This window comes from Amblyomma americanum, chromosome 1 (assembly GCF_052857255.1).
Source record: "Amblyomma americanum isolate KBUSLIRL-KWMA chromosome 1, ASM5285725v1, whole genome shotgun sequence".
Classification (NCBI taxonomy): Eukaryota; Metazoa; Arthropoda; class Arachnida; order Ixodida; family Ixodidae; genus Amblyomma; species Amblyomma americanum.
Window position 1 is genome coordinate 473,155,677 of NC_135497.1, and position 13,122 is coordinate 473,168,798.

At 46.3% G+C, this 13,122-nt stretch overlaps 1 protein-coding gene across 1 annotated transcript in view; it reads right to left on the minus strand.

Moving 5' to 3' along the window:
* Positions 1–3,701: 3,701 nt before the first annotated feature.
* The window catches only part of LOC144126335 (uncharacterized), a 32,948-nt gene continuing 23,527 nt past the window's right edge, over positions 3,702–13,122 (minus strand). Inside the window, exons 4-5 of the mRNA XM_077660407.1 lie at positions 9,244–9,442; positions 3,702–3,823 (exon numbers count right to left, since the gene is read on the minus strand). Coding sequence (XP_077516533.1) covers positions 3,702–3,823; positions 9,244–9,442 — 321 coding nt within the window. The remainder of the gene's footprint in view (positions 3,824–9,243; positions 9,443–13,122) is intronic.

Here is a 13,122-nt window from a genome sequence, read left to right on the forward strand (position 1 = left end):
GGCCACAACCCCAACAATTTTCTCGAACATGCCTTGAACAGTAATTCCAGTAAAATATTTAGGACTGCCGCTAGAGAATTATCGCGACAGTGTGCCGTATTGGAAACGCGAAGTTGCTGAAGCGCGTGAGAAGGCCGTCAGGCTAAAAGGCTTCAGTTGGTCTGGGTTTGCGCGTGCCACAATATGTAACATATTTTTTGTAACCAACCTTTGGTACAATATGCAAGAAATTCATTGTTTTCGAGCCAATGTGCAGAGGTTGCACCGGTTTTTGAGGTTTTTTTATGGGGAAGCACTTGGGAGCGGACACGGCGAAACCGATCTGTTTCATCCTGTCCGCTCTGGAGGAGTAGGTTTGGCGCATTTGTATCTACGCCAGTTGTTAAATCGATTATGTTCTTTCGAGACGTCAGTGGCCCCTTTCTGTGAACTGTTTGTCAAGTTACGCTGGGTAGGGTCTTGCCAAATTTAGTTGTTAGTTCGGCGACTATGCAAGGGGCTGTTTGGATTCCTTAAAGAGGTGTACATGGCATGTCACGTCTTGCAAGAGCGATTTTCAATGAAATATCTGCCAGAAGTATCGCGAAAGAAAATTTATAAGGACCTGTGTGATGCCTTTCTTCCGGTCCTATTGTACACTTCGTTGCACTGGGCAGATTCACGGCAGACAGTTCTAGAACGAGCGAAAAGCAGGGATGTACCAGGTGTAGTTAAAAGTTTCTTTTTTAAGCCCCTTACGAACACTCTTGAAGTCAAAACGTATCTATAAGAGAAGGGTTTTTTTTGTACCTTGGGGAATTCATTGTTTCATATGCTGAAAGCCGGAAACGATTGAACACATCTTAGATTCTTAGGAAACCTTTTTCTTTTGGGACATTCTACAAAAGCATGAGTAAAAAAGACTTACCGATGGATGTTTTCGTAATCAAAATTTTGCCTGTTGACAATGAAGACAGGGTTCCTTTCGACGTGATCATCATATTTGGCTTGCACAGTGTTTGGCGATCCAGGATGGCAATCAGACAGGCGGGCATTGACGCGAGACTGATAAAAGTGTATTTTCGTGAATCTGTTCGAAGAGTTATTGAAGGCCAAAAAATACAAGACCCAGTGCGTGAGTGGCTTCCGAGAATGGAAGCTTTGTTATACATGCACGAATTTCAATGTGTTTACGTAACCCCAAGTGCGGGTGACGTAAATTTATCATCTGTGTTGTATAGTTCGCGTGTATTGGATTGTAAATGACGTGCTGAAGTCGGCAATGAAGAAAAGAAAAGCTGGCGTGTTGGAGTGGTAGCGCCTCCATCTCAAAAGCCGTAGATAGGGGTCCGATTCCCAGCCTCGGCACAGGTTTCTTTTTTATTCAGTCAGTGTGCGGGGGTTTCAGTGGTTCCCATAGATGCCGCAATCGAAAGCGTTCGTTACGTTCGAAAGCGAATACGTTCGAAAGCGCGAAAGAGCTGCTAAGGGAAGCTCCGCGGCGAGGTGCGCGGCATGACGTCATGCCAGATGGCGCGGCCAGCGCGCCGCGTGCTCCCAGCTGCGGCTGTTGCTAGGCAACGGCTCGAGGTATTCCTCTGTGCCAGTGTAGCTTTCGCTACAAAACACATATTGTAGCCCTGCCTCGCCACGCAGTGGCGTGGTATTGCTACCATTGGATAGAGCACGAACGTTCACTCCTACGTCATCAGATATCAGGTTACTGGATTACGTAACCACGCTGGAATAAATTTTCTACAACACACGCGCGTCTCGTAAACATTTTATCGCCATTGTACGTCGCAGGCCACAACGTGCACGAACGATTGGCCTCTTATCATACAAATGCCAAGAGCAATTACATTCATTGCAGAGGAGGTTTCAGTCAGTCCGAATGTGGTCGTCATTACGAATCAATTTCAGAACCGCTGTCAGTATCCAGGCGAAACAGTCAAGGTATACGTCGCATCACTGCGAAACTTCTCCAGCTTGTGCAATTGTTTTCGCCCGAACAAACTGTATCAGACAGGTTTGTCACCGACATTGCGTCGCAGTGTGTCCGTGAACGCCGCCTGCTAGAAAGATGTAATGTGTCTTCCATTACAGCCTAAAGCACTGCATTATAATATGAGCAAATATCTCAAAAACCACAAGTTTATGACAATAGTTCGACCAATTCAACAAGAGGCAACTACTGCCTCAATTCAACCGTTCCGTCCACTGGCTGGTATTTCATCTACTCCTCTATTTGAAAGCCAATAGGAGGAGTGATCAAAACGTGACCAGCAATTCGTTTTGAGGCGAAATTCTCTCACCCAGGATGTACCATAGCCTCCGAGGAAACATCGAAAAGCAAGTGCACCGGAGTCTTGAATCAACGCAGCGAAGGTGACCGCTGTCGAGAGCAGAAGAGACGCCGAGACAGATTTAACTGCGTCAGCAAATTTCACCACAACAGCGTTCCAAGTACAGTTCGCAGAGCTGATCTAGTCGTCATACAGCGTCCATGACAACGTATTCTGCGCAAGGAAGAGCATATTTACAGTGCGGACTCAACATTTCTAGGGTGTATGCACAGCAACGCGGAACAACCGCTGTAAGATAAGTACAAGAAGAGCCAGCTTGGTTGGAAAATTTACCTACATAGAGTACATGGTAAAGAAGCAATCCCCATCACAAAAAAAGGAACGGCTGCCGACAGCCCAAGCTGCTATTACCTCCATAGTGTACCTCGGCTCAGCTGTTTTCGTAACTGACGAAGAGTTCATGGCAATAAATTCTCAAGCGTCACGCTACTCAAAGCTCCACAAGTCAAGCTATTAGATTATTCCGAGCACCCAATCATGGTATTTGGTTTCTTCACCGCACCGACTATGATTGGTAAAAAAAATGGTCAGATGGTTCGTGGCAATCACAGTGGGATCTCGGGAGGGAAAACCTCCGGGAACTTGCTGACGTTTTGACAGGTGGAAATGTTTCATGTGATCAAAGCGTTCATCTCTGGCGGGGTTTAAATAGGGTCGTCTCTCCGAGGAAAAAGGCCCGGCGAGGGGGAGGAGGGTGTGAAGTGGGAATGGTGCTAGTATGGGGAGCGTGAATCTTGTCCAGGCATGATGGCTGCTAACGTTTAATAACCCATCGTAGACTTGCAAAACTCTGAAATGAACATTCCTGAATTCCAAATCCTTTCCTTATCCTAGTTCTTTTTCACAGTTTTTGAGGTCAACGCAGCCAGTCGTACCAAGCCACCTGCCGTATCTGAGCACCAGCCTTTGAAGCCCACGTTCCTTACCTCTCCACGCCTCCCCCCCCCCCCTCCCCGATTCCTTTCTGCTTCACAAGGTTGCTGCTAAGCCAGTGAATCAACTTTTCAATCAACTTTAGCAGACGTCATGCCTGGGCAAGATTCACCCCCCTCAAGCTAACACCATTTCCACTTCACTCCATCCTCCACCTCACCTGGCCTTCCTTCTCGGAGGGATGACCCCATATAAACCCGGCCAATAATGAACGCTTTGCCAATACGAAGACAACTCCTCTTGTCGAAACGTTGGCAAGTGCCCTCTGATTATCATTGAACCAAGTTTCACGAGCGCAAGCGCGGGTATGCTGCGTGTTACAAGTGATTACACAGGCTTCCATCGGCCGCGGCCGCAGCCGAACTGGCTGCTCCTGCTTCGATCTTGGCACAGTTCTGCGCTTGGTAAGCTTTTAGGGCAGGGCTAGCCTGGCTTCTTGTTGTTCGGGGACCTCGGCAGGCTCTCTGGCTCGGCTGCGGCTTGCCAACGACCTACATCGGTTGGATGATCCGATTCGGCCTCACGCTTGAGCTGAAAGAAATTCACTGACGGCCCAGCCAGCCGCACACCGCTCATGCTCTGACTGCGCGGCCAAAGTCGCGAAGCAGCTGCTTACCCCCTGTAAAGCACGATACGTTATTTCGCGCCGTAACATCACTCGCCAGTTCGGTCGGCAGCAATACGTAGCAAGATGTAAAGCAGCAGAGCGCAGTCATCCTAGCGTAGACGTATACCGGCTTTCTGGACGCCGGCCCTCACATGCGCAGTGGCTCCAACTGTCCTCGCCACTGCCTTTGCGCTTGCGTAGGGAACTTCCGGTTACCCGGTGTACATCTATAGGCTAGTACGACTCCGATCTGCTCATTATTTCTACTTACTTCAGCGAGAATGAGAAGCGAGAGCCGCGGCGCAGCTCTCAGTCATGTGATGGCGAGGCGTGATGTCACTTCTATATGCCAGAGTCTCGCTGATACGGCTCAAGGACTAACCGGAGATGTACGACTTTGCAAAACTGGGCGTAGTAGAGCATATGCTTTAAAAAATTGGTAATGGACTAGCTCTGCTAGGCCAGGATATACGTATCGAAAGCGCGGCGACTTCTGGATCGGAAGAGTTAATGTATTATACCCGTGCATTCACTAGATGCGCCTTTATTCATTATTAATTCTTCAGTCGTCGTGGCGGAGTGCTAGCTTCTCTGCCTCAAACGCCAAAGGCCCTGGTTTGATTACTAACTTCGACACATGTTTTTTATGCAGTGAGTGTACGGGGGCTTTCAGTGGCTCCCATAGATGCCACAACCGAATACGTTGGTTAGGTGTTAAGCGCGTAAAGGCGGGTAAGAGTAAGGGCGGGTGCGGGAGGCTGCGCGGAGAGGAGCGAGGTTTGACGTCATGGCAGATGGCGCGAAGAGCGTGTGGCGTCGCCCAGCTGTTTGTTTTCCCAGGAGCATGTCTATGCGCCTGATACATAGCTGCCTCGGTCTGCGCCGCTGAATCTACATGCTGGACAACGCGTGGATACCCCCTTATTATATTGTGTATAGTTGCAGTGATACAGTATCTCCTTCACGCAGCCATGTCTACTGCCTCCTCATTTTGTTATAAACATATCTGTAAGTAGACTATTTTAGCGAAGAATATTGCGTTATACAAAAACAACCTCCTCAAGTGGAACTGCCACCATTTTTCAGTGTTATAAAGTGTATCACAAACAGCTACGCTAGCATAGTTACAGTATGGCTTAAATCATTATGCAGAAAACGTCTTAGAAGATTTTGCACTTGGTTGCTGGAATTCTGATGAGTGTAGTCAGAAACCAGTACTCAAGATTAAGAGAGAACATTGGGGTTATGCCGGCAACCATGACTGTTGTCGCCACCTCCACATGATGCTAATGCCGGAAGAATGTTAAAGTTGTATTTTATCACAATTTCAATTATCTTATTAAATTAAACATTGCGGAACCGTTCTCTGTTCAATATAGATAAGTTCTGAGATTTTTTGTTTTATTTCTGAGACGTTTCTGAAAGTTTTTTCACAAGAAAGAAAGAGAAAACTAGCATCTTACAGACAACTTTATATGCTAACGTTTTTCATCATTCAGATAACACTGCCTCAACAACGTTCTTTACCTGGGTAAACGTTTCTACCGAGAGACCCTATGCTGCCTATAGCCTATTACAGATCAGTGGGGCCTCTATTGACAGCAATACCTATTACAGCATAGATCGTAGCAGCGTAAAGCTGCGAACCGAGTCGCATTCATCTATTTTGCGCTAGCATTCATTTGCTCCCACTTCTCGCAGAAGTTGCGAATGCTCGCAAAAATTTTCGGTTCGGATGAATTCGATTCAGTTCTTTCAGAAAACTTATTCATTTTCAATTCGACAGTAAAGGTACACTGTTCATGTTCGAACTTGTGTTGAAAAATTACAATTCGCATGCCACCACAAATTGTGCTTTGGTGGACTGATCACGAAACGACTACAAAAAGTTGACACCTTGTCTTCTTGAAAATCCTTGCAGGGAATGAAATAGTATTGTCTGACAGAACACTAAAATTTTATTTTAGCTTCAGGTAGGAGTAGCAATTGCAGCAGTCATTCAATTGTACCATGTATTAAGTGCGTAATTAGTGAAGACACGACAGAAATCATGTCTCCTTGTCTTCTTTTTCAAATCTTCAAAAATTATCTGTGTTATTTTTTTCCCTGCGAATAAAATTACTAATATTATTATGATGCGTTCTTCTGTGTCAAAAATGTTCTTCGACATTCTTATTGCGCTACTCAAGTTTACACAGACAAGAACGACACATACACACAGAGCGCAAGGTATATGTGCGCAAGGGCGCAAATGGTGTGTGTCGTTCTTGTCTGTGTAAACTTGAGTAGCGCAATAACTATGCCGAAGATTACAAACCAACTAGGCCGATTTGAAGCTCTTCTTAAACCTTTCTTATTTCCAAAAGAAAATAACAATAGCAAGCAAATAAAATCTTTCTTTGGTATTTTCACTTGGAATAACTCATCCTTTCTGAAATTCCCAAGGCCATTGTACAAGTTCAAAAAAATTTAAAACGCTTGTTAGAATCCATAGACATTTAATACATTCTTCTCTTTAGAAACTGTGTTTCACAAAAATTTTACTGTGCATTTGTTTGTCTATTGTTTGTTTGATTTTCAGCTGGAATTCTTGTGCATACACTGGTTAATCATACTCTGTTTATATAAGTATCATCATCAGCATCCTGACTACGCTCACTGCAGGCCATAGGCCTCTTGCATGTCTCTCCAGCTAACCCTGTCCTTGGCCAGCTGCCCCCACCGTTTTCCCGCAAACTTCGTTATTTCATCCGCCCACCCCCCGCCCATGCTACGCTTGACTTCTCTTGGAATTCAATTCGTTAACCTTAAGGACCAGCGGTAATCTTGGCCTCGCATTCCATGCGCTGCCCAAGCCCATTTCTTCTTGAGATCGACTAGGATGTCATTAACACGCGTTTGTTTCCTCACCCACATTGCCCGCTTCGGTATCTTAACATTACACCTATCATTTCCTTGTCCATAGCTCGCTGCATTGTCCTTAACTTAAGCTGTACCATCTCCGTTATTCTCGACGTTTCTGCCCCGTTGGTAAGCACCGGTAAGATACAGCTGTTGCATACTTTTCTTTTGAGGGATATCGGTAAACTGCCATTCATGACATGAGAAAACCTGCCGAAATCAACTCCCCGTCATTTTTATTCATCCAGTTATTTTCTTCTGTGATCCGGACCAGACGCCACAACCTGCCTTAAAGGGGCTCTGAGAGGGGCGTTTATAAATTTGCGGTACTCCTCGGATTTTAAAGCACGCCGCTTCACGAATCTTATCCTTCAAGAATTTTTTGGTGCGCTTTATAGAAGCTGAGTTATTTGCCATCAAAATTTGAATTCGCGTCTACGCGCCTTTCCTTCTTTTGTCGTCAGATTTTCACGCTGGAAGGTCGCGCTCCTTCGCCGGCCCCATCTCCGGGGGCGAAGCTTCCTAACCTGCTGGAGCTACGGGGCTTACTGACACGGCCATGGTAGCTGGCTGGCGTCTGAAAAAAAAAATTGGCGGCGGCTTAGCTCGGCTATGCCATGATATACTTAGCGAGAGGTAAGTTCCCCTGGCATAGCTTGTTGCGGTCACTGTGTGTTTATGCAGTGAGAGAGATTGGGCCCCATCTCGGCGGTTATGTGCCGCCTATTACGCTCGTTACTCTGAAGTCTCCGTTTGGCAAGCCGTTCTTCTCTCTGTTCGGGCGTCTTTGCTCCTCTATTCGCCTTCATACTCTAATTCTCTCTTTGTTGAGTTACCAAGTGCGAGGCCGCAACCTCAGGATCAGAAGGGTTAATCTTCTCTTTATTATACCTCCATTTAGCAGCGGCTTAACTCTCATGTGCTTACATATCAAACGTTGTGATACAGCGGTCGATTGCATCTCCGCCTTTTATACGCAATGCTGCGCATGCGACGCGCGGTTCAGGGTGATTTATTGGCGTACGGCGAGGCGGTGACGAAGCGCACGACACACATGTAGGGTCTCTCTGGTTACCATGGTATCGGCGCATCCGTACAACTGCTCATCCGAGTAACGCAACGCACGGCTCCAACGGTGGAGCGGGCGCGCGTCCGCGGCGACAGCGAAGCGCACGACGAAACCTGTTGCTCCTCTTCGGTTGCCATGGTAACGGCGCATGCGCACAAATAACCTCTCTGGACCACAGAAAAAATCTTGCCTGGTAGCAAAGTGTAGCTCTCGGTACAACTAACCAATTGCCATCTCTCACCTTGTATACTCAGGTGTGAGCGACTGAGGAGGGTGCGGGAATAAAATAAAAAAGTCGTCCGGAGGGCCTCACGAAATTTCGTGCGTGATTGTGGCTCTTCTGCTGCGTGCAGAAGTGTTTTATTTGGTTCAGGTTTTCACAACGACAGAATGAATTGATTGAAAGAGTTTATACGCTCTCCTCGGAAGGTGTTTCAGAGTCCCTTTAAGCAGGACGTATTCCCTTACCACTTCCAGCACCTCCCTGCCAACTGTGAACTGCTGTTTCCTCGCGAGACTGTTCAACACTACTTCGGTTTTCTCCATGCTAATTTTAATACCTGCAGTTCCCCCTGCTTGTTTAACTCATTCTGCATAATTTTCAACTAATATCCAGAGTGATTTGGCAAGAAAATGTCATCAGCGATTCGCAAATTACTTAGGTATACTCCATAATCTTTTATCTCAACGGTTCACATTCCAGGCCACGGAACACTTCCTGTAACCAGGCGGTGAATAGCATTGACGAGATTGTGTCTCCTGTGTGATACTGTTCGTTTTGGGATTTTTTTTTTCTTGACTTTATGAAGGACTACGGAAGCTATGCACTCCTTATAGCTATCTTCCAGTATATTCTCATAAGGCTATTCTACACTTTAATTCCGCAATGCAGGCCCGACTGCTGAGGTTTCCTCCGAGGCAAACGCTTTCATGCAAGCAAGGGTTTCTTGCAGGGGTTCTTTACATTCTGCGCTTTTCTGTATTACCTGATTGGTGGTGTTAATATGGTCTATTGTAGAGCATTAAGAAAGCCTGCCTGATCATTTGGTGGATTGAAGTTTAAGGTTGTCCTGATTATATTTGCGATTACCTTAGTAAATACCTCGTAGGCAACGCACAGTAAGCAGACCGGTCATTAAATTTTCAAGTCCTTGGCGTCTTCTTTCTTAGGGATTAAGATTATGTTTCATTATGCATTAAGATTATGGATTAAAACGCCTTCTTTCTTATGAATTACAAGTATGTAAAGGACGCCAAATTTTCAGTTTCGACGTTTGGCCCTCCTGCTATTTATATACTTTATGTCCATGTACTGCGGCGTGAATATAAAAAAAGTTCATGTTCGAATGATAAGTGTTCTTTCCTCGTCGTTTTGTTTAAGTGCGCACCTTGGACAGCCGGTCGCCCGATGCTGTTTGCAGCCTTCACCAGGGAATGCAGAGGGACTTGCACCTGACGTTGCGGCCTTTCGTTGCTCTCTCTCGTGTGCGATCTCTCTGGAACGACTCTCGAGGTTCCCGTGGCAGAGTGGCGTCTGTCCTTCACCGCAAGGCGCCCATCATGAATGCAGGATGACTGGGGCAAATTCTGCGCGCAAGCAAGACATTGGTGAAAAAGCAGCTATTCCCAATGCCTCCGGTACCCACGACACATCGGTAAAAGAAAATTGAGGAGAAATTGAAATTGGCTTGCATCGATACTACATCAGCTGCTGAACATAAGAAAGATAATGCTTACTCAAAAGAAAGTTCTTCTAACGTTGAAAAAACGAGAGCTAAAATACAGTTATCGATCCTACAGCTATATCTCGCAAGTGTAAGTGCGATAATGAAGTTCCTGAAAAGCAGCGCGCATTTGTGAAGCTGACGATCGCGCATGAATACTACGCGCTTTTATGTTCAAATTAGTATTGGTTTTCAAATGCTGGTGCCTTTTTGTCGCACATTTTTCGCACATGGAAGATGGAACAAAGGCATCCTGAACGTTGGAGGTCAAATAAAACCATGCTCCGCTGCGCAACAAGCGGCCAGATGTGTTGGGGTGGTTTGGTTCTTCTCAACAACGCGCTTTGCGTTCGGGCGTTATCTCACTTTAGACGGGTTTCTACTGACAAGTTCGAAGCAGTAGAGGAACTTCAAGTGCCCCTCTAACGGCTCCTGGAACCAAGTACACGCCTTGGCACACATTTGCGACAAATGAAGTACGTATGGCTAAGTAATGTTGCACGAGCGAAGTAAGCCAAACGCACTGCTAGGAGTGTTCGCCTCGGCAATGTGCCAATCGCAGTATGACGGGCTGCACAACGTGTTCTACGAGGACTATTATTACACAGTTTAAATATTCCCTAGGTAGCACTCTACAAATCAGTCATGACGGTGGTTCTGTACCGGCAACTGCCGCATTAGTAGCTTGGCTTGCTCCCGAAGCCAACGACTCCTCTGCGCTCTGCCTGTCCTGCCAGACCAGCAGCCTAAGCTCTCAAAAGCATAGCAAGCTCTATGTATTTGAGGTCGCTGAAGTGCAAACAGGAGTTGCTTGCGAGAACTTCGTTGTGGGGTTGGCAAATTTATCCATTGTAAGACTACTGCAAACGCTAAAAAAACGACGATAGCAGCGGCGAATAGATGCCTTCAACGTCCGGGCGACGGTAGTTTTCGTTCCGGCTGCTAACAGTTCGTAACGGCTGCCGCGAGCAATCAAGAAGCTTACGTTAAGGGTGAGTTTACATCTCTTTCCGGGAACATCATACGAGAATCGCGCTGTTTGAAGCAGAGCGGCGGGGAACGCAGTTTCAACTACGAACCTACGCCACCGTGACGTCAGTGCTTGAATCGCAGCGCTGTCCATCGGGTGAATTCGTTCACTCTTTTCGGCGCAAGACAAGTGGCAGCAAAGGCATTTAATGAGGAAAGTTCGAATTTTGCCAGGAAAAAATATTGATAATCCTCTCCAGAGTGACCCTGTAAATATACTCAAATTATCTTTTCGCCCAAAATGACTTCTCGCTCATCATGACAATAATAATGGTTTGACTTTGATTTTTGTACGAATAAAGTTTATATAATTTTTTGAAAATGCGGCGTACACACTCGACAGTTTTCACAGCTGCTGTAGGGTTACAGCAGACAGGTACCGAATTATGAGCAAGAGTTTGGATCTGATAGTGGTGTAGGGGTGGGTCAGTTTCATTCCCACAATTCTTTTATTCTAGTTTTCGCATCAATTAACCTTCAGGATTCTGCGCTGTACGCCTAAAATTTTTCTCCAAGTTGGGTGAGAACTAGCGGCCGCTCACTGGTCTAAATACGCCTTTTCAACAATTCGTCATCGCATGCACAAAAATCCATGCGTTTGTCTTTGCATTGATAGCTGCCATAAAAGAGCATCAGAATGGTGCCTATAATATTGAACGTGCACGCTGCTGGGCGCCGTGACGTCAGTGCTTGAATCGCAGCGCTGCCCATCGCGTGAATTTGTTCAGTTACCAATATAGCTAGCATCTAGCTAGAATTATAGTCAGAAAGGGTGCAACGGTCGAAAGTAGTTGTCAATGCTACCACACAATGCTTACTCCACAGCGAGACTTGCATGATGAGAGAAACTGGGAGATCGTAAAATGCGACACATAGCTTTTGTAGATCGAAGGTGAAGTTTCTGGGCTGTAAATATTCGCAAAGCAGTGCAGATTACTTTAATGCCATCAGACACACCGCACACTCTTCGTGAACAACCATGCCGTGCATATACTTATTCGATAGCTCCGAATTATAACAGACACGCTTCTGGCTTAAAGCAAACAATGCGGAACTGCCTCCTGCATTATCATACAGCTATTCCTTTATGATTTCGCTTTTTCTCGCTTGTAAAACTAGCATAGCAAAATAGACACCATGCGCAGTCAAGGGGCGAGCGCATGGGTCCAGCTGACATGCGATGCGCACCGATGTCACCCCACGGCAGCGGTGGTCTAGTCGCTTGAATGTCGGCCGTGTATGCCGGAGGAGCAGGGTTCGATCGCACAGTTCCTCAATTACCCGCCGGAGATACAAAGGGCATAAGCATTCCCCTTGCATGCTGCGCGGCTTCTTTCGAGTGAAATACTTCATAAAGGGTTTCCTGACCCCATCTTCAGTAGATGAAAACACCTTGTGACATGGCGCACCTTCCCCACAGGCACCGTTGCGCGAGAAAAAATAATCATCTTCATAACTGCACCCGCCACGGTGGCTCAGTGGTTAGGGCGCTCGACTACTGATCCGGAGTTCCCGGGTTCGAACCCGACCGCGGCGGCTGCGTTTTTATGGAAGAAAAACGCTAAGTCGCCCGTATGCTGGGCGATGTCAGTGAACGTTAAAGATCCCCAGGTGGTCGAAATTATTCCGGAGCCCTCCCCTACGGCACTTCTTTATTCCTTTCATCTTTCACTCCCTCCTTCTTTCACTCCCTCCTTACAGCGCGGTTCAGGTGTTCAATGATATATGAGACAGATGCTGTGCCATTTCCTTTCCCCAAAAAACCAATTATTATTATTATTATTATTATTATTATTATTATTATTATTATTATTATTATTATTATTATTATTATTATTATAACTGCACTCTGCAGCTTCTCCTCCGACCTGGGCTACTCCCCTAAGAACACCGTAGATAACGGAGTGCGAGGACTATTAAAAAAAAGGCACCTCGACTGTTACCGCCCGCCGATCCGAACCTGGAGCCCGGGCTTTGTATTCGCCGATGAGGAAATAAAGACATGGGTAACGGCGTGTCATGCCTTTGCAGAAAGTGATAATTTTTGTCGGTTTTTAAAATAGTTTTCTGCCTTTAGGCAAAAGCCAACACGGCGCCTGGACAAACTTTCTTACACCTAGCGTGACTAGATATTCTTTGGTTGAACATGGGTAAAAACAAGTGGCCAGTCATCTGGATTTCCTCCGCGAGTTCAGAGACTCCCTACCACTCGCGCAGGTTCTAAATGTAAAATCATCATTAAGACTTTGTTAGTGTAGGTTATTTTTCGGATTGTCTAGTTTGTTCTATTCTGTTTGTGTACTTAATTCTCAGCCGACACGATGGCTGGGTACTTATCTCTCTCGGCTGCTGACGTGAAAGACGCGGGTTCGATTCGATCCCGGCCGCGGCCGCAGGTTTTCGATGGAGGCGAAATTCTAGACGACTGTGTACTGTGCGATACCTGTGCACGTTGAAGAACCCCAGGTGGTCGACATTTTTTGAGACCTTCCCTACCGTGTCCTTCATAGCCTG